The sequence below is a fragment of the Carettochelys insculpta genome, chromosome 20, assembly GCF_033958435.1.
Source record: "Carettochelys insculpta isolate YL-2023 chromosome 20, ASM3395843v1, whole genome shotgun sequence".
Classification (NCBI taxonomy): Eukaryota; Metazoa; Chordata; order Testudines; family Carettochelyidae; genus Carettochelys; species Carettochelys insculpta.
In genome coordinates, this window is record NC_134156.1 from 20,901,466 (window position 1) to 20,923,070 (window position 21,605).

At 43.0% G+C, this 21,605-nt stretch overlaps 1 protein-coding gene across 2 annotated transcripts in view; it reads right to left on the minus strand.

Moving 5' to 3' along the window:
- Window positions 1–1,138: 1,138 nt before the first annotated feature.
- The window catches only part of LOC142023714 (ATP-binding cassette sub-family A member 9-like), a 79,740-nt gene continuing 59,273 nt past the window's right edge, over window positions 1,139–21,605 (minus strand). For both annotated transcript variants that reach the window (XM_075014964.1, XM_075014963.1), the window contains exons 25-39: window positions 21,081–21,194; window positions 17,305–17,430; window positions 16,103–16,171; window positions 14,106–14,197; window positions 12,838–12,958; window positions 12,024–12,141; window positions 11,693–11,784; window positions 10,137–10,315; window positions 8,448–8,523; window positions 7,019–7,113; window positions 4,310–4,429; window positions 3,618–3,758; window positions 3,237–3,316; window positions 3,083–3,138; window positions 1,139–1,354 (exon numbers count right to left, since the gene is read on the minus strand). In XM_075014964.1, coding sequence (XP_074871065.1) covers window positions 1,256–1,354; window positions 3,083–3,138; window positions 3,237–3,316; window positions 3,618–3,758; window positions 4,310–4,429; window positions 7,019–7,113; window positions 8,448–8,523; window positions 10,137–10,315; window positions 11,693–11,784; window positions 12,024–12,141; window positions 12,838–12,958; window positions 14,106–14,197; window positions 16,103–16,171; window positions 17,305–17,430; window positions 21,081–21,194 — 1,578 coding nt within the window. In that variant the 3' untranslated portion in view covers window positions 1,139–1,255. The remainder of the gene's footprint in view (window positions 1,355–3,082; window positions 3,139–3,236; window positions 3,317–3,617; window positions 3,759–4,309; window positions 4,430–7,018; window positions 7,114–8,447; window positions 8,524–10,136; window positions 10,316–11,692; window positions 11,785–12,023; window positions 12,142–12,837; window positions 12,959–14,105; window positions 14,198–16,102; window positions 16,172–17,304; window positions 17,431–21,080; window positions 21,195–21,605) is intronic.

Here is a 21,605-nt window from a genome sequence, read left to right on the forward strand (position 1 = left end):
ACATGGCCTGAATCACAGAATCACAGGTCTGGAAGGGACCTCAGGAGGTCATCTAGTCCAGCCCCCTGCTTCAAGCAGGATCAACCCCTACTAAGTCATCCCACCCAGGACCTTGTCCAGCCGGGACATAAAAACCTCAAGGGATGGAGAATCCACCACCTCTCTAGGCAACGCATTCCAATGCTTCACCACCCGCCTGGTGAAGTAGTTTTTCCTAATATCTAACCTACACCTTTCCCTCTTCAACTTCTGACCATCACTCCTTGTTCTGCCATCTGACACCGAAGAATCTTTGTCCTGGTGATAAGGTATCTATCAGAAAGAGCACAATTTGACTTTCTCAGTACGGGTTGGGTCTCCAGGCTGGCAATCCAGAGCATGTGCCCTACACAGGCTTTGAAGGCGTTAAAGTGGGTCTGAGAGGACAAACTGCATATCTCGCAACACCTGAGAAAGCCAGGCTTAAGTGGACGAAGGCCAGGTGAGAAGGGCATCAGTGATTATGAAGCCGAGAGGTTCACAGCAAAGGGGCTGAAGCAGAGAGGCTGCAGTCAGTCCCTGAGGCATTGATGGCTGCTGGGGAGGAACACAACAGTGACACCAGACACGTCACTCCCATTCACACTTGTGCTGCAGCACTATCCCCTAAGCGATGACTTCCAAGCTCAGTCTTCATGATTGTGTTGCACCATGAACACACAGAGCTTGCTGCATGGTTTGTATAATACTGTAACTGTAAAAGTGGAAGGCAGAGTCTACCTGTTCTCACTGCTCCATTGACAATTCTGTGTTTTTTTGTATGCCCTGAAAATCTGACCCAGTGCCTCATCTGGATAGTGGGGACTGAAGACATCTTAACTACAGCACAAACCTCTTGCTAAAACGTGATATCCATTTTTTTTTAATTTTTCACCTCAAAGCGTGCTTCCACTGTCATACCAATGGTCCCAATCTGTCAACATCACTAATGACTTCTCTCACGGATGTAAGACTGGACTTTCTCTAGCACCTATTCTATGCAGAGCAATTCACCCTGAGTACCCCCAGCGTCTTCACCTTTAAAAACAGCCTTCTCAAAATGGAGGCTAATTTGGGGAAAAAAAAATATTTCCATGTCCAAAACACAGAAGCAGCAAAGTGACGTGCCCTAAATTTTTATTATGTTGATAAATGTGTGGCAAAGCCAGCAAATATGGGTATTATTAAATCGTACACATTAATACAGATTAAAATATCATAGAACATTTTAGTGATTTTAAAGGTCGTCCTGCTGAAGTCTGTTCCATTCAAAAGTTCCTTCCAAAGCCATATCAAAATTATCCATTTCCTGCTCCCGGGAGAGTTCTAAGAACACCTGCAATGGACAAGAACAAAGTTCTGCTTATTTTCTGTGACTGATAACAAATTCATTAAACACTTGTTATTTTTATGATGACAATGGAAGGGATTGTAATTTCCTCAAAAACTGATCAAAACAAAGAACAGGTTTTTTACTGGTACGGCCTTCCTAAGAAAGCAGCTGCAGGTGGTCTCTAATTTCCTGTTCACCGTGTCAGCAAAGGTTGGGGCAACATTTAGGGTATATCTACATTTACCGGGAGACTGACCCAGTCAGGGTCAATCTTCCTGGGTTTGATGTGGTGCACCTAGCGGGGACATGTGAAATCAGACTATCAGGGCTCGACAATCGACCTCTGTACTCCTCACTGTCGTGAGGAGTAAGGGAGGTCAATGGGAGAGTTTCTCCTGTCTACCTCCCTCAGAGAGAACGGCCAGGTAAAGTCGATCCCAGCTACACAATGGTCGTAGCCACAACTGCAGATCTAGGGCTGACTCTCAGGTTTAGTGTAGGCCTACCCTTAGAAAAGGCCATTGTCCTTTTGAAGTCTTTAGTTTTATTTCGATTCGCTTCTCCATGTGCTGCAGACAGATTTCAAGTCCAGCTTTGTGAAGTTGGAATTGACCGAGGGGCTCTTTACCGGGGCTGTTCACACCACGAAGCCTGACAGAAACTGCCAGGCACGTTTCACAGAGCAGCGTTTTATCTTTGAATTGGTTCACACGGGGGTGAGGTAAGGCGCGCCCCGTGCACCAAACCAGGCATCGTTGTGCTGCTCAACAAGCAGCTCACAAAGCAGACTGTGACTCAGCCGTGACCTCCCTGCTCATTTCTCCAAGCCCCAGGAGGTAGACATCAGCCCTGCATCAGCCTTGTATCTGATGAGCCCATCTCCATGGGCAGTGGATATCAGAGGCAGGGGAAGGTAATGCCTTCCCAAACTGCCAGCCTGGCCCCACCCACACTCTGCCCTCTGCCTCTCCAGTCAACGTGACTCTCCCAGTCCCCTGCCTGGGCTTCCTCCCAACTGAGGATGGGCTGTGCACTGTTAGTCCTCCCCGCTCTAGGAGGTGGAGGAGAGAAGGCTGGGGCCACAGGCTGCCTATTCTCAGGAGTCAGAAGGGAAGACATGGTTGTGGGCTGCCTGTGCTCAGAGGAGGCCAAGGAGGGCTGAGCCATGGATGGGCATGCTGGCAGGGGGCTGCCCGTCTCCAGGGAGGGATCGGGGGACGGCTCCCAGGGGGCCATAAGCAGCAGGGGTGGGGTCTCAGGAGGGGTTTCAGGAGGAAGAGGTGGGGCTAAGGGCTTGTGTCCCTCAGCTCTAGTTTCACCCACCACCCATGCACATCTCTTAGTTCCCCAGGATAGCTGTGCTGCCCAATCCTGAAGAGGAGTGGAGCTCTGGGGAGCAGTGGCTTGCAAAGGCTGCTTTGCTCACTACACAGCTACCCATGATATGGGTACTCGGGCAGGGGAAAACGAAGGCAACATTTGCCCTTTCACTCCTCTGCATGGCTCTGCCCACTGGACCACCCTCTGACCCTCACAGCCATAATTATGCCCTGTAGAATTTTGAAAAGGAATCTTGTCTCCAGTAAACACCCCGTTCTTTTCCTTCCAAAATTCAGTCACTGCTTGGCTGCCTCCTTTGCTCCCTGGGACCTTCTGCAGCATGTGCCAACTGTCCCTCTTAGTGCTTTGCAGTAGGTAGGGAGACCCATATAGAATGCTGAAATCCCGTGCCTGTTCCAAGGTGTTCAAAGAAAAGCTGTACTCCTCCAGGCCGAAGGTTCGTTTGGCTGTGGGGAAACGAAGATACCGTTTACAACAAAGAGGTTTCATCTTTACGGGTCCTTTTCAAGTGCTCTCCGCCTTTTGCTCCGAGTTTCTTTCTTACCTGCCTCTAGCTTGGAGAACGTCTGGGACAAAGGCAATGCATCTTGCATGGGTATCTTGTAAACCAGCAGAGAGGAAACCCTGGGGGGGGAGAAAGAAAAGGCACATACTGTCCTGTGTGTCGCTTGGAGAATCGGCCCTTAAAGTCAAACTGCGTCTGGCTCATGTGGAGGAGGCTAAAGAGGAAGAAAGTATAAGAAGGATGCGTATCTTATTTTAAGGCCCAGACACAATGACAGTCTCTAATCAGCTTGCCAGCAAGAAATTGTAACCCAAGTAGAGATCTTTGATGGTAAGTTTGCTGTCAAACTGCATTAGTGGGAATGATATACTAAGTAATTCTTACAGGGCTTTGGAGGACCCTGACGTATTTTACAGTTACCATTCCTGACGAGCTGCTTGTGGGAAGATCCTCACAATCTCCATATGGAGGCGATCAATTTGCGCTGGGTCCTTAACTTTAATTTCCAGTAAGTAACCCTTGCCAAACTTGCTTTTCAGGTACTGAACAGCACCAATGCACCTGGAGGCAAGGAAAGCAACACAGAGGGAAACACTTCTTAATGGGCAAAGAGACGTACTTTCTTGACCTGTTCCTCTTATGACAGCAGGTGCCAGGTAGTGTTTTCTGTAAGTTGAGTGCCTGGACAGCCACCCAGGAGAGATTAAAGTGCTGTCCAGATGATTAGCAGAGCACCCAGAGCCACCTACTGTGGGCAGCATGTGTTTCTACTGGTGGTGCACATTCACGCATCTCAGTGCATATAACAACATTTATTCCACCCATGGTGGAAACCACGTAGAGGGAACTCAGATATCAGGGCTTAAATTCAGCCAGAGCTGTCCACAGCAGAACTCCAGTAAATACTTCAACCCCTCTTATCGTCTCTATACCATTTGGTGGGCAGGAGAGGAAACAACTTGGGAATTTCCTGGAAATGCTCTATTAGAATTTAAACCCTCGATGTAGAGTAGAGGGTGTAATCAATGAGGTTGGCTCCCTAAGATTTGCATGTTCCCCGAGAACTTCTATAGTGTTCATCTTGTTATTAAATGATCGCTGTTGCAGCTTACCGGAGCTTCCCACACACCATGATGGCCACTCGATCACACACTGCCTCAGCTTCCTCCATGTAATGGGTGGTTAAGATGGCTCCTTGCTCTTTATTTTTCAAAGCAGCCCGAATTGCTTTCCTGAAAAGAAAGGAAAAAAAAAACCCAAAATGAACTACTTCAGAAGAAATGCCACACAAGTGTTTCTATTGTATTCTCCCCTCCAAACGAGGGCAGAAACGTAGTTAAAACCTAATGGGCACCTTACACTGACGGCTACTTCAAAGTACTTCAAAATAACAATGGAAAGTCCCATTTATGACAAAAACCCATTGAGGGATTGCTCTGAAATAAGTTTTGCTGCAGTGTTGATTTAGTTGCATGGGGCTATTAAGCATTTCTTTTTTTGTACCTGTGTTAGCGTAAGCGTGTTTCTTTGTGGCCAGTGAGAATTTGGATAGTGTCATTCCAGGAGAGACAATCGTCAAACACGCAACTGTGCTAGGAAGGGATGGGATGAGCCAGCTCAGGAAAAAATATTGCCAACTTACATTTTGTTCCATCTCTTGGACTGAAACTGAGTCTCAGTTGTTGTGTTTGTTTTTCCTTTTTTTCCCCAGATTGGTTGGGATGGGAACTCCCTTCACAATTCTCAATGAAACTAGAGTCTAAATTGCAGCTATACCTGCACTGCTATGTGATGGAAGAGAAGGCACAGAGTATATAACTACCTACCTAATTCCCTTATGCAACTGTGAAGGAATTCGAATCATCAGTGGTACTGATCTGCTTAGCTGTCCAATGTTTCTTGCACTAAAAGGATCTTGGCCAGTAGGAGATTAAATTTCTAAGCCAGTTTGATGACTGACAGGTTGTTTGGCACTGAGGACTTCCAGAGCTAAAAGCTCAAGTTCACTACAGAGGGAGCTAAAATGTCTGGTGCCCCAGCTGAGAACTGTAACAGAATCACATCCCCTGGCACAGAGAGGGATGCGACATCCTGAACAAATGGTTACACCAAGATTTCCCTGTGCCTAAAGTTAAATTCCTAAATCCATATTTTTGTACCTTACTCAGTGGCCTGTTTTTCAAAAGGGCCAAGCACCAAGCTAATCACAATGACTTGAAAGAATATGTCTCAGACTCATATGCAAGGATGGGTGGGCAAAGGGTATGAACACCGCCCCCATGTCCAGTTTCAATCCCTTCCTCTCTGCTGCACTGTGCATGAAGGGAGCCTGCACAGCACGATGGGGGCAATTACAGGGAACCTTGGGAACTATGGTTCCTTACCCAACTCCCTGCCTCGAGAGCTGGCCCTGGAGCAAGCAAGGGACTACATTTCCCAGCATGTCCTCAGCCACTAGCAACGGGAAAGGCGGGGGGGTTGAGGGACTATTATTTTTCACTTACAATATTACAGCAAGAGCCTAGAAAGCAATTTCTGTAAAACCTTTATTACTATATCAATTTTTGGTATGTTAAAATCATTTTTCCAATCACTACTTCCACTCGCATTTTTTATTGACCTCTTATACACACAGGTTGCATAATAATTTTGAACTCCTTTATATTTTAAAAAAAACTGCAGTCCACATTTCTGAAAAAAATCACAGCTTTCCCCTTATACCCCCTACTGGATATGAGTAAACAGTGTGCCCTTGTAGCCAAGAAGGTTAACAGCATATTAGGGATGCATCAGGAGGAGCATTTCAAGCAGATCTAGACAGGTTGTTGTTCCCCTCTGTTCAGCACTGAGGAGGCCACATCTGGAATATTGTGTCTAGTTTTGGATGTGAATGTGCTGGAGCAGGTTCAGCGGAAGGCAACAAAAATGATTAAGGGGCTGGAGCACATGAGCTGTGAGGAGAGGCTGAAGGATTTGGGCTTATTTAGTTTATAGAAGAGAAGACTGAGGGGTGATTTAATAGCAGCCTTCACCTTCCTGAAGGGAAGCTCTAAAGAAGATGGAGAGAAACTGTTCTCAGTGGTGTCAGATGGCAGAACAAGGAACAATGATCTGAAGTTAGAGAAGAAGAGGTGTAGGTTGGATACTAGGAAAAACTACTCCACCATGAGGATGGTGAAGCACTGGAATGTGTTGCCTAGAGAGGTGGTAGATTCTCCATCCCTAGAGGTTTTTAAGGCCCGGCTTGACAAGGTCCTGGCTGGGATGATTTAGCTGGGGTTGATCCTGCCTGAAGCAGGGAGCTGGGCTAGATGACCTCCTGAGGTCCCTTCCAGCCCTAGGATTATATAATTCTAAGATTCCTGCATACGGGCCATGTCTGTACTGCAGCAGAGGATCGAACAGGCAGCTCAAGTAGTTACATATATGTTACTTCTAACCAAAGTCGTGCACTAAAAAAAGAAGTGTAGCCGCAAGAGTGCAAATGGCAGGATGAGTTAACTGCCCTGCCTGAGCTCCTATGTGAGATGCCAGGCGTGTAGTCAGCCAGGTAAGCCCATGCTGCTGCTTATGCTTCCGTGGCTACATTTCTACTTTTAGCACACTAGATCAACTAGTCAACATGGGCATGTCGATTCCAACTCCTACCACCAGTGCAGATATGCTCAAATTCAGTTCACTTCTTAAGTGCGGAACTGGGGATTTAGAAGGCAAATTCTCACCTGAAAAGCTTCGACCCTCAACTTTTTACTATGCTGTTTTGATTCAGTGTGCATGTAAAAAAAAGCCTGGGCCTCATAAGCGGTCCAGGCATTCCTCACCACACATGACTTTGCCCTTTAGGGTCCATTCCAGTTGATGGTTCATCCAGAAGCAGAACCGTGGGTTTCCCCAGCATGCTCAGGGCAAAACACACCTAAAAGGAGGAACAGAGATTGCAAGTCAAGTTCTGTTTTCCTGGGCTGCTTCATCAAAGCCAGTGGGGATGTCCAGGTGTGAGAGCAATAAACTAATTTTCTTTAAAAAATGATGCATATGATTTTGGAGCTATGAAATCCTCTAATTTAGAGCAAACAAAAAAATACATCAACCTTCCAAAGACCAGCACCTGGATGTCATGGACTCATCCACAGACATGCTTGTGATGTAAAGAAGTTGAACAATAATGGAAACATACCACACAATATTCTGTACAGGATGAAACTCTACTCTGGAACTGTCTTACCTACCAACATCTGTAATCGGGCATGATTTTAGCTAGCTGGATGACCATTTATTGTGCATGTGGCCAGTTTCCCACAGTCCCATAAAGTTTATTTACAGCCACCAGTGTTATGTGCTGTTGTTCAGCTCTACTGGTTGAACCTCTCTCCTCTGGCACCTTTGGGATCTAACCAGTGCCAGACAAGAGAATTTGCTGGACTGTGGGAGGTCTATACTGTCTAGCACATTACCAACACTTCTACCTTGTACTGGGCTCTTAGAAGACATTGAGGGGTAAATTACAGCTAAATAACAGCACAGAGCACTGAAAACCAGGACTAGTGACTGTAAACAAACTTTATGGGGCCACGGGAAACTTGGCCAAACCCATGATAAGTGGTCAGCCAGCTAAATAATATCAAGATGAATTACAGATATTGCCAGATGAGGGAGATCTGTATTAGAGAGCTTCAACCTGTAATTTACCCCAAATGTCTTCTTAGAACCCAGTAAGCTGTAGAAGTGTTGGAAATGTGCTAGATAATATTGACAACCCGTTGTTCGGCAAATTTTCTCGTTTGACACCAGTCAGGTCCCAAGGGTGCCAGACTAGAGAGATTCAACCTGTACAAGAGTAGGTGGACATAACATCCTTTGATATGATATATCACAAAAAGCTTGCCTGGGTCTGACCATTTCATGAGAAGCAATGAGAATCTCATCCATGCAACTGGGGTTAGAGCTAGGCTCTCTATTTTCCAATGACATTTTTCAGTCACACTATGGACATTTCAGAAACATGCACTTTATTTCTTGGAGGTAATTTACCAGACATCACTTCAATATGTTTAGTTCAAAAGAGGGATTTTACTACTGTGTACTTGAACCAAAAGTTCATCTCAGAACATGAAAAGTTGAATTCTGCTCTCATTTACACCAGTGTCAATGCAAAAGGTCTCTACTAGCTTAGAGGAGTTATTCCAGAGGCAACATGGGCAGAACAAGGCAAAATTTGGCCCAACGTTTGACAAGACAAACAAACCCCACCTTTTTAGTAACTCCAGCAGATAATTTCCTGATCGGTTTCTTTAAATGATCCTGAAGCTCCAGTGCCTTTGCTATCCTGTGTGGGAGGAGAAAAAGGAAGTAAAATGAACATTAGATTTTTCTCTTGCCTTCAACACCATTGTCTGAGACTGACTGTAGAAGGGAAAGAGGGACTGGGTTTCACCCCTGTTTGTGTGGGCAGCTGGGTCCTGGCAGAAAGTTTCACCACAAGGCTTGTTTTAATTTCTCAGGCTTGGTCTACACTAGGGAGTTAAGTTAATTGCAGATACACAATTCTAGTTACGGCAATTGCATAGCTAGAATTGACTTATCTGCAATTAACTTACCTGGCCATCCTCACTGAGAAAGGTTGACAGGAGAGTTTCTCCCATCATGCTCCCTTACTCCTTGCGATACTGAGGAGCACAGGGGTCAAATGCAGATTCCAGAGAGTTCCATTTTGCATGTCCCTGCTAGGTAATGATCTGGCATCTGGACACCATGACCAGTCCAGCAGAGTTGGTGATGGATGATCACTGCCTCAACACCAGTGGTCTTTGCCTCTCCCAGGACACAAATGTTCATGTGTTTGTCTTTCCATTTGATCTTCAAGATCTTTCAGAGACAGGGACTTTCAGGTGATTCCTGTAGGTTGTCCAGGTTTCAGATCCGTACAACAATGTTTGGAGAACAATGGCTTGAAAAACAAGAAGCTAGGCGTCTTTTCAAATGTTGTGATCTTCAAAAACCTCTTGCCATAAGTGAGCAAAGGAGGCACGGGCACAGCTCTGACAGTGTTGGATTTCTGCATCAATATCTGCTTTGGATGAGAGATGACTTCCAAGGTAGAAGAAATGGTCAGCATTCTCCAGTACTTCTCCATTGATTTTAATAGATGGAGTAGTACTATTACTAACAACCTGTTATAAATCCTCTTCACGTTGTCCAGAGTGGACAATACATCATTGATTATCCCCTCAATTCACCTCTTTGCTCTGGACTTTTAGATGAAGATACATCCAGTACTTGACATACACTCACTGTAAATTTAATGCATGCTAAATAAGAAATTTTGTGTGGCATATAAACTTGGCTAAATTACTCAAGGAAGACATTTGAGCAGTTCTACTGAATCTGGTCAGTGTTTCTCAATTTTTTTTTTTTTATAAGTATAAGTATTCCCAGACTTCTCTCACATACCCCTAAGGGTACATGTACCAGCGGTTGAGAAACACAGTCCTAAGGTAATATGAGGTTCCCGAAACAAGTGCCATTCAACCTTTCCAGATTACTATACCCTTTGAAGCAGTCAGATTTATTCCGCATACCACGAAGTTACACCTCACTTAAAACTACTAACAAAACCAGGCAAAAATATCACAGAAGACTACTACTGAAAACTTGCTGACTTGCTACCATCTTATTATCAAATACGTGAATTGGAATAGATGTATTGTACTTATATTTCAGTGTTCGGCCTATGAAGCAGTAGAAACAAGTCATTGTCTGAGTGAACTTTTTAGATTGTATTGACTTTGCTAGCATTTTTATGCAGCCTGTTGATGTACCCCGGTTGAGAAACACTGCTTTAGATGACAAGTCTGGTTCTCAGGAAAATTCTACTCTGTCTGCTCTACAGTTCTGAGATCTGAAACATAAACTGAAAACTTGCTTGGTTTTAGTACATACCGTCTGATAGTAACAGCAGCATCTTCTTTCCTCAGCCCTTTAACAGCTGCATACACCTCCAGATGTTGCTGCACAGTCAGGTTTGGCCAGAGAGGGTTCTCCTGAGGGCAGTGGCCTAGAAAGCCAGTTGTGCTCTCTTGCAGTTGAGTGGGAGCAGCACCTTTCCCCTTTATCAACACCTGCACAAACAATGGGTTACTCTGCATGTGTGTCATCTTGCTATCAGTTAACAGATAGAGCTGAAATTACAGGACAATATGGAGCTTTTTCAGGCTTTGTGAAGGGAAAAATTACTGAGCAAAGGACTGATCTCCAACCTTTGCTTATCTGAGTTATTCTGCTGAGTAAGGATTGTAGAGCTGGGCCTTGCATACTAATTCATTTTCCTGCTTGATAGGGACTATAGCTGTAGATGTTTGCTCTGATGGCAGGCAGTGTTCCCTGTAAGCTGAGCCCTTTAGATAAGTTTCAGGTGCCACTCAGCTGATTAGCAGAGTGCCCACATGTATTTATTTTGGTGGTGCACACCTAGACATGCCTTGGTGCACATTAAAAAATTATTCTACCCATGGATAGAAAATATTAGTGGTAATACTGGTGGCAGGTACTGTTATATGAATGGCACCTGAGAAAAACCAAGAAAAAGACTTACATGGCCATTTCCAGCAGTAGCCAAAGCTCAAGATTCATTCTTGAAATTATTTAGAGTCAGTTTATTTTGAGGCAACAACAATAGGTGTTCTGGATGGAGTGCGTGCTTTCCTTTCAAGTGCCCCAGCCTCAGTTGGTTTACATAAATAGAGTTAATATCGTTTTGGTCACTTATCGCAAGTGAAATGCTCTGAATGCCAATGACATTGACGAAGGAGAGTTTCCACCACCGATTCTCAGTTTGACCTGCTGGGCTATGGACTGGATTCCAAACATCAGGTTGAGTACACGTCACAGCCAGAGTGTGACTTGAAGCTGGTGGAGATGTACCCTTACTAGCTCTAGGCCAGGTCTACAGTAGACATGAAAGTACATTTCATATACACAATTCTAGCTATGGCAATTGCATAGCTAGAATCAACGTATCGGAAATCGACTTATGCGACTGTCTTCACTAAGGAAGGTCAATGGGAGCGTTTCTCCCATTGACCAGTACAGGTGTTGGCTGCTGACCTCAGACAGATTGATTTCACGCATTTTTACCAGATGTGTGAAATTGAACTCTGGAAGATCAGCCCTGATGGGGTCGATCTTCCCAGAAGTGTAGACAAGCCTCTAGCTGGACTAACTAGGGAAACACAGAAATGGACTTCACTGTAGACAGCACAAGTCTCCCTTTTCTCCCTGGTTCATACTTGTTTGGGCAGCCATTGCTGAAGCCTGCAGCAAGTCGTCCCCACTGCTATTTCCATAAGCGAGCTCAAATACAGCGAGTGTGGGTATGTGTACTACAAGTCATACCTCTCCTGCATTGTAGACATTTGTTTCCCTTAATGTATTGCTTCGAATCAGCAGCAGGTTTTTCACTCAGAACTTTCTTTTACAGCCTATTCAATTTCACCCACCTGCCCAGCCGTCAGCGTTGTCTCTCCAGTAATCATATTGATAGTTGTGCTTTTACCAGCCCCGTTGGGTCCCAGTAATCCAAACACCTCTCCTACAATGAATACACATAATTTTTAGTAAGACTCCCCTGGCTAACAGAATGTCAGGCATCTCACCATGAAAGAATGAGGGAAAGAAAAACAACCTTTTTGCTTATGCCTGTGATCTAATACCATTTACCGCAAATTCAACAACGGCTGCATGTAACTGAGACAATCCAGTGCGTCATAAGAAGTCTTCAAGACAGACAATCAGCAAAACAATTGTAGTAAAATACTCCCGGGTTCTAACCTTTTTTAACACAAAAAGAGACATTTTTGATGGCCACTTTCTTCCTTTTTTTAAATACCGAACTGGCTTTCTTGTCTTTATATTCCTTGCGCAGATCGTTGACAATGATAATTGGTTTCTGGGGAAATGAGAGAGAATTTATAAAGAACAAATACCTCCCACTACCCAAGGCAGTCTAGTCCTTCTCACTGTTGCGCTAGGTTGCTATCTGAATAATTTGTTGCTACTGAAATGTGTTGACATTTACAGTTAAATCATGTTAATCCCACATAGCTTTTCACTAGTTTAGGTAACTACATGGCTCCCATTACCATAGCATCCATGTGCCTCACTCTTCATGCACAATACCTCTTTACTATTGTATAGAAAAGTGCTATTATCTCCATTTTACAGTTATGGAGCTGTGGTCCAGTGGGACTAAGTGATTTGGCTAAGGTCACAGAGGAAGTCTGTGTCACAGCAGGAAATTGAACTGGTTTGTGTGTGTCTGACCAATGCTTTGTCCAGTGGGCCATCGTTCTTGCCTCTACAGATTAGCTATTATGCAGGCTATGTTATTATTAAACTCCGCAAAAACATGCCTGGCATTGAAAGCAATCTTATTTCAGAGATGATTCTTTTTAGATTACATCAGAACAAAAAAGAATTACATTTTATTTAAAATCTGTATTCTGCCAATTTTTACGTGCAATAGAAAAATATAAGGGGAAAAGCTTTGGATTTACATATTGATGTGTACTGTTTTTTCTGAGTGGGTCATTTACCAATAGGTAGAGAAAAGAGACAGGTAGAAAAGGAAAACTTCAGGTTTTACCTCTTCCTGATTTTCAGGTGCCATTGCTCCTCTCACTCTTGTCCTTTCAGCTTGCACATCTTCATCTTCTTCTCCTGGCTCTTCAGGGTTCTGATGGCTGATTTCTTTCCTTGGGGAAATTCTATCAATTCAAGGAATCAAGCTCAGCATTTTACCCTTTGTCCTAGATCACAACTGAATCGAATTAGACCAAATGGTTTCAGGCTCTCTCGTCCAGCACTCACTGAGCCAGCAACATCCATTATTTGTTATGAATTTAGTTAGTTGGATGTCCACTTACCATGGGTGTGGCCAAGTTTCCCACAGTCCCACAATGTTTGTTTACAGCCACTAGTCCTGGCTCTTGAAGTTGTGCTGTTATTTGGCTGTAATTTATCCCTAATGCCTTCTAAGAGCCCAGTAAGCAGTATCAGTTTTGGCAATGCTGCTAGTCAATATTGACCTCCCATGGTTTGGCTTGGGTCAGGTCTTGAGGGTGCTGGAATAAAGAGGTTCAACCTGTATTTGGGGCAACACTTTTGCTTTTCATTATTTGCTATTTGGGAATGCAAACACACAAACAGTCAAGAAATACCAGAATTAAGCTTGCCCATATGAACTTAATTCATTTCTCTTGTTGAATATTTATAATGATTGCCTTCCTCAACATCAGTCACACTATGTCTGTGGAGGAGCCAAGAACAGAACCCAGAACTCATGTGTCTCACAATAGAACCTAGAACTCATGTGTCTCAGACCAATGGCTGACAGACAAGAGAACAGACTCCCTCCTTACAACCCTGTGGCTTATTCACTCTCCTTTCTCTACACTGAATGAGGCTGGGTTTATTAAGAACAAATATTACACAGTCCTGTAGATAAAGATGGCATCACAGAGCAACTGCAATCTATTTACTTGACTTTCCTAAACTTTGAACATGGGGCTTTGCAAACTTAACACCATATTTCCTGGGGACAGGAACGAACTTTCTGTTCTGCATTTGTACTGTGTCTAGCACAATGGGGCATGACAATACAAATTAATAAGGTTGCATGTTGGAAGCAATTTCCAGTATTTGCAGCAAGAAACCTTGAGTGCGGAAAGGCACAGTATGAAACCTGACAGAGTCAAATCATGGTTTGTTTGCTTTTTTTTTTAAATCACAGTTGATAAATGTCTTGTGAAAAATTGAAACAACCAACTTTTTCAGTGGAAAATGTATTTTCAAGAAAAGGCCAAGTATGGGTTGTGTGTGGGAACACAAGCCAGGGCATGAGTTGTCACAAACCTAAAGATCGGATCCTCTTGCATAACAGCTTTTCCGTATTTCATCTCCAGCCATCGAAGAAGAAAAATAAAAATGACACAATGGATGTAAGGCTGATAAAAAAAAAAAAAGAGTCAATGTGTCATGAAAGGAAATAGCAACACTGTATTTGTTATGCTTTAATTACTATTTAAGTAAAGTGCCTGTAGTTTCTTAAATGATGGATTGGCTTCTCCTCATGTACTAGTTACCTGAGCTGCTAATGGACTATTTAAGGTTACCTTAACTTTATGTTAGTGCTAGGTTCACTTTAACAATGAGTATTATTATTGGGATTCTAACGTGAGAGACAACAAAAGGGTTACTCACCTTTGTAACTGTTCTTTGAGCTGCCTTGTTTGAATAAGAAGTTACCATCTGAAGAGATCTTTTGGCAACAGTGTAGCAACCCTGACTAGTAATGTATCTTTTAATGGACACTTTGTATTACTATGTATTTTGTATCACTCTGTATTGCACTGTATCTTTTTAAAATAGGCCATACACTTCTGTATTACTCTTTAGTTTTGTTATTTTATACTACTTTGCACCTTTACATTATCCTTTATATTTCTTATTTTATGTTCTTAAGACACTTTGTACCTAACTCCATATTATATCTATAAGACTCCATTCTGATGAATATGCTCTATTGCCTGACCTTGTAAACCTTATGCTAGCTCTGTTTGAGGATGGATGCGTGTCAGATTCATCTGGAAGTGTGAATGTGGATGCTTACAAGTTACCCTCTGGAGCCAGCCCACCTGGACAAGAAAGACTCGGTGGCTGGAGAACAATGGGAACTGGACTCTACAGCAGTGACCCACCAAGAGAGGAAGATTAAGTCCCCTCTGCAGGTGATGAGTCATACTGAAACCCGGGCCAGTGGGAAAGAATCAAATACATCTGCCGTTAACTGGTGACTCACAGTGCCTGGGGCAGTCGGGCAGAACCAGGACTAGGCACTAAAAGCTATACAAGATGTGTGCATCACTATAGGATTGGGTTCCCCTTCTTCGCATCCTGTCAACATCAGAGCATTGATCCAGATCAACAGAACCCAGCTCCCCACTCATATCTAATCCCTCTGGCTAACGGATTAGAGTGAGCAACTTTGGGTAACTGTAAGCAACAACAAGACATGTGCGTATGTGTGTGTGTATGTATGCCCGTGAGTAAGCTAAGATTATTATATGCATGTAATAGGACAGTGCTGTATTCTCAATAAACACAGCTCTCTTGCCTTACTCCTCTGAAAAGATCCTGTGTACTTCTTATAAGCATAACAAAACCTCCCTTGACAGGTCACATCCACACACAAAAGCAGATCAAAAGAGCAATCCGCTCTGTTGCCAGAGAGTGGCCAGACTGCCCAGCTGCTCTCTCAACAGAACGGCCGACCAGCAGCTCAGCAAACAGGGTTGCTCGGTGAACCAGAAGCCCTGTCTGTCGACAGAGGGTCCCCTGGAGCACCTACGTGGCTTTTTTGCTGACAGAACCTGTAGACAAAGGCATTAATCCTCATCGTGGAGAGGCAGAACGCTGTCAGCTGAAGTGCCGAGTTTTGTCAACAAAATGCATTGCGTGTGTCAACACTCCAAGAGTTTGATTGATAAAACCCTGGTTTTGTTGGCAAAGCTCTCTAGTGCAGATGGAGCCAAAGTGTGTATTGAAATAGCACTCAGCTCTTTCGAAACAGAGTCCAGACACAATAGAGGTGCTTTGGATTAGAGCCCTTGGGCGTACTATAGCCTATTTTGAAATAGTCCCTATTTCCTGTCTACACAGTCCTAATTTCAAAATATCTATTTAAGAGTAAGGGCTATTCCTTGCGGAATCAGGTTCACCAGTTTCGAAATAAGCCATCCGCTATTAAAATAGTGGTCACGTTGTGTCGATGAAACAAGTCACATACAAGGCCCACATGAGAATGCATGTCCCCTGCAAAACAGTAATGCAATATTCAAATTGCTTCTTACAGACAGGACAGAGACGATTAGTCGGCTCAAACTGCCAAGGAAAGGTAAATCTTCATATTCAGTAAAAATCTGTGGGAGGAAAAAAATATATTCAGTAGAAATCCTGTAAAGTTTTAATATCTTGTTTTAGAAGGATGAAATACACTGAGGCGACTGGTGAGGGGAGCCAGACGCTGGCCACATGCATGGTCTCCACAGCCTGGGGAAGGGCTGGAACAACCCCCAGCTGCCCCAAAGCCCTTCTCCCTTCCTGCCCTTGCTCATCTCCCACTTATTGGAAGCACTATGGCACTGCTGGAGGAAGAGGCTGGGTAGGGAGTGGTCCTGCCATCCCCCTGGAGCAGCAATGCCTCAGAGCAGCATCATTGCTCTGACAGCGAGTGCAGATGAGGGGGATACGTGACCCTCTCATGCACCCCTTTGCATCACCCCTGGAAATAAGTGTCAGCAAAGGTTTCAGAACTACACGGTCATTTCTGTCATTTTACTCAAAATTCCCACACTGGCAAGGGACAAATACAGAGCTTGGAACCTGGGTGTCCTAATCCTGTTCAGGAAACAGTTACACCCCTGAATACAAGACTCTTCTGATAGCTCTGTCAGAAGTAAGACTTTTAGCAACTTTAGGGAAGCCTCGGAAAAGTGGAGAGCCTTAAAATGGTGATTACCAAAGGCAAATTTTGAAAATGCAACTCCTGAGAGAAACCACAAAGATCCTTGCCAGGGTGTTACTGTCAGTTTCCCACTGAGAAATCATGTGTTTACACTTGCATTCCTCTTTCGAAAGAGGCATGCAAATGAGGGAAATTAAAAATCCAAATGAGGTGCAGATTTACATGACACCTTATTTGCATATTTGTCTTTCAAAAGAAGAAAAGCATTGTAGATGGGGATTTGTCAAAAGTAAACCCCCAGCTTTGAAAGAACCTCTCTTACTATTTTCTTTAGGAAGAAGGGCTCTTTTGAAGTTGGGGTTTAGTTTCAAAAGAGCCACATCTACACTGCTTTTCTTCTTTTGCAAGAATAAGCAAATGAGGCACCAGCTATGTAAATCTGCACCTTATCTACATTTTTGATTTCCCTGATTTGCATGCCTCTTTCAAAAGATGAATGCAGGTGTAGATACAGCTGAGGTCTGTTTTATTTTTCTAAAAAAAATATCTATAAACCTAGTTTCTTCATGATGCAGTACAAGAACTTACCCCCATAGACATGCTCACCACACTTATTAACGGATGCACAGGTATTAAAATAGACAAGATATGGGAAACTATCCCGTTGGAAGAATAGAGCGTGCTGAGATCAGTAATGAAGATAACCAGCGTTACCTAAAAAAGAAGCAAGAAAGTAACTCTTTCTAGGTGAAAAAAATGAAGCTTTGATCATTGTTGCCAAGAACTGGATTGTACTACGTTTTGGGTTATATGGCGAATACCACACATCTTATTTATTAGATGGTGAATACTGAATAGAAAACACAAACATGAGAAAGTTTGATTGAAAGGGGTCAGGCAATAGATTATAGTGGGTGTTCAGGAGAAATACACATTTCTGCCACTTTTCTACCCTAGATAGTATCTTTGGCTTTTACTTCCAACACCTGTTAACTATCAGAAGCAATACTGCAAATCCTAGCAGTTTCAAGATCATGAGTCAGGCCTTCAGGAAAAAAAATCAAGACATTTTAAAAACTGGATTCTTCTTATTTGCCTTACAGTTTTCTAGGGGTTCTTTTGAGGTATGTGTCACACTTCTGTCTTTTCTCAATAACCATGAGGATTACACATTTACTTTTATTTTCAATTGAAACCAATTCTCCAGGATCTGATAGAGGAGACAGCTGAGCCATTTGCAACTCTCTTTGAAAAGTCATGGAAGAAGGGAGAGACTCTCGAGGATTGGAAACAGGCAAATACAGTGTCCATCCATTAAAAAAAGGTAATTAGGAAAACCCATGGAATCATGGACAGTTCAACTTCTGTACCCTGAAACATAATGGAGCAAATAATTAAGTGATCAGTTTGCAGACTTCTAGAAGATAAGGTGAAAAGTAAGGGCCAGCATCGATTTGTGAAGAGCAAATCCTGTCAGACCAACCTGACAACTTTATTTGACAGGATAACAAGCGTTATGGATGCGGAGGAAGTGGCAGATGTGGTATATCTTTTGCTAAGGCTTTTCACATGGTCTTTCACGACCTTCTCATAAACAAACTAGGGAAAAACAACCTGGACAAAGCTAGTGTAAGGTGGCTACCATAAGGAGCTACTATACTAGTTCTCAGAGAGAAGAAATTATCAATAGTTCACAGTGGTGCTGAAAGGTTATAATGAGTGGAGTCCGGCAGGGATCAGTTCAGGGTCTGGTTCTGTTCAATATTTTCATCAATGGTTTAGATGATGGCATAGAGAGTATGCTTTTCAGCTTTATGGATGATACCTAACTGTGAGTGCTTTGGAGGACAGGAATATAATTCAAAACAACAGCGGTAGGTAGGATGAAATTCAGTAAGAACAAATGCAAAATACTCCACTTGAGAAGGAACAAGCAACTGCACACAACAAAATGGAAAATGACTGCCTAGAAAGGAGTACTGTTAAAAGAGATGTGGGGGTCATAGCAGACCAAAAGCTAAATATGAGCCCACACTGTGACATGGTTGGGAAAAAAGACAAAAAAAGCAAACATCATTCTGAGATGTATTAGGAGTATCATGAGCAAGACCTGAGAGGGAATGCTTCTCTACACCACACTGGTTATACCTCAGATGGAGTTTTGTGTTCAATTCTTGGCATCACATTTCAGGAAAGATGTGGACAAACTGGAAAAAGTCCAGAGAAGAACAAGAAAATTGATTAAAGGGCTAGAAAACATGACCTATGAGGGAAGTGTTCAAATACATAATGGTTGTTACAAGGAGGAGGGAGAGAGATTGTTCTGCTTAACCTCTGAGGATAGGACAAGCAGCAATGGGCTTAAATTGCAGCCAGAAAGGTTTAGGTTGGGCATTAGGAAAAACTTCCTAACTCTCAGAGTGGTTAAACACTGGAATAAATTATCTACGAAGGCTGCAGAATCTGTGTCATTGGAAAAAATTTAAGAACAGGTTAGACAAGCACCTGTCAGGGCTGGCTTAGGTAATGCTTAGTCCTGCCACGACTGCAGGGGACTGGATTTGATGACTTCTCACGGTCCCTTCCAGTCATGTTTTTTTGGGATGATATGACTGCGGGAGCTGGGGCTTTAGGAAGACACTGCAAATATTATGAGGCTTGCAATAAAATCATGGGTGTTGGCAGTGCTGCATATATTGCCATATTCTGGTGGATAAACTACCAGGGAAGAACCTTCCAGTAAGTTGCGGCATGAGTAGCGTGATATCAGTAGATATCTTAGTTTGTTGATTTATTTTTACCACAAGGTTTTTAGAGAGTTCATAGTGAGTATGCAGGTATCTGTGGACATCATCTCCTCCCAGGGGTCCTTTCCCTAACTTGTGGAAAAATCAATGACATGATGTTTGAACTATTTTAGAAACAGAACTGCAGGATGTATAAACCAAAGATCTTCTGTAACGCCTTTGCATCTCATGTCTAGCCTTGGCAGTACTCATACCCTTAAAAGGGCACACCCGGTAAGTTTATTTAGGCTGCAAGAGACCCCAAAGGAATTGAGGAGAGTTCAAGTACAACTCAGCAGTCTACAGACTGGTCATAAAAGGATGTCTTAAGCCTAGATCTGGTCAGCATTTTTATTCTTCCTCTCTGGAGAAAGTTACAAGTTTTCAGAAAAAAAAATCTGATTCTGAAATGCCCCAGGGAGGTGTAGTTCAGGTGCCTCATGCTCCCATTCTCTTCTATAGATCATGCTTCCCGCTCAGATTACATTTCTCATCATGGCTTCCTCTCTTGGCTAAAGGAAATGGGGTGCGTGCCCATGGCGCATCATGGGAGCTGAAGTATGACCAGAGAGGCTGGGCCACAAGCAGAAAGGAAGTCGAAGGCACCACAGCAGCTTTTCAGAATCAAAATAATTCAGGTTTCAACCAAACTGTCATGATTTTCAGGTGTAGTTAAAAGTTTAAAATGGTCTCTTATGAATTGTCATTTCCTAACCAAAAAAAAAAAATAGTGTTCCAGTAAAGCAGCCACCTTTCAGTAAAAATCACCAATTTTCCATCAAAAAGCAGCTTAGGTGGAGAATTTTCAACCAGCCTTGTTCAGAACAACAAATTTGCTCCTGAGGCCTCTGAAACAGTAAGTTAGGATTCAGGATAATACAGTTTCCCCAACTCTGACTCTGTGGGGGATTTATGTTGCTGTTACCCAGACTAAGATAGATTTTCTAACATACAAAAGCAGGTTACAAAACCATACTATGTACTTCCATTTGAGAAAACACACAAAGGTTTTGCTTATGAGATTTTACCCCAGGAAAAATAGTGAGGTAAAAATATCAGTCCACCACAAAAACCATGGAGAGAGATCGAGTTGGAAATTCTGGCTCAGGGACCTCCAACCACTTGAAACTTCTGCATTGAAAGAGAAGGGATGGGAAAGGATGTTAAAGAAGAAAATGACGTGAATAAGGTATCCTAGTTAAACGTATGGAGTTGTTTCTGTTATGAAATGACTGCCATTCTTTATTTCCCAGAAATATTTCCATTTCTATCTCAGTCAAAAGTGTCAGAGGGGTAGCCGCATTTGTCTATATCTGCAAAAACAACGAGAAGTCCTGTTGCACCTTATAGACTAACAGATGTTTTGGAGCAAAAGTTTTTGTGGGCAAAGACCCTCTTCATCAGATGCAATGTCGTGGAGATTCCAGAGGCAGGTCTAATTATACAAGCTCATGAAAAGGAGGGAGTTCCAATCAAGAGGAAGGCCAGAGTTGATGAGGTCAATTCAGTCAGGCGCTTGAAGTACAATTTCATAGACTCTATAGCATGCAGTATGTAATAATCTAGCCATTTGCTTACCATTATGAGGATACAAGACCAAAAATCACAGCTACTGCATCGCTTTCGAAATACGAAGGCAATCACATATACAAACAGGATCATAGAGGCTCCGTAGCCAATAATAACAGCAAACTAGAGAGAGGAAAACTGTTATTAGGCATAAGTCATCTGGTATGAACAAATCAAACCTACTTACTTCACTCTGGCTCTGCTTAATGATAATAACCCTGCGATTTGGGATAAGAAAACCCTCCAATTAAATGCAAAGTACTTTTGGAGGGTAACTAAGATTTATTATCTCCATTTTATAGAATGGGAAGCTCAGGCACAAAGAGCACAAAATAGATAAGAATAAAAGCTAACTCCTGTATAGTCCTTTTCATTGGTAGCAGCCAAAGCACTTCACAGTCTAATGTATTTAACCTCACCATACAGCTATAAAGGGGGACAATGCACTCACCCCCAGTGTACAGATGGGAAACGGAGGCACAGAGTGACTTAGTAATTTGCCCAGGATCACAAGGATATATCTAAACAAAAAAG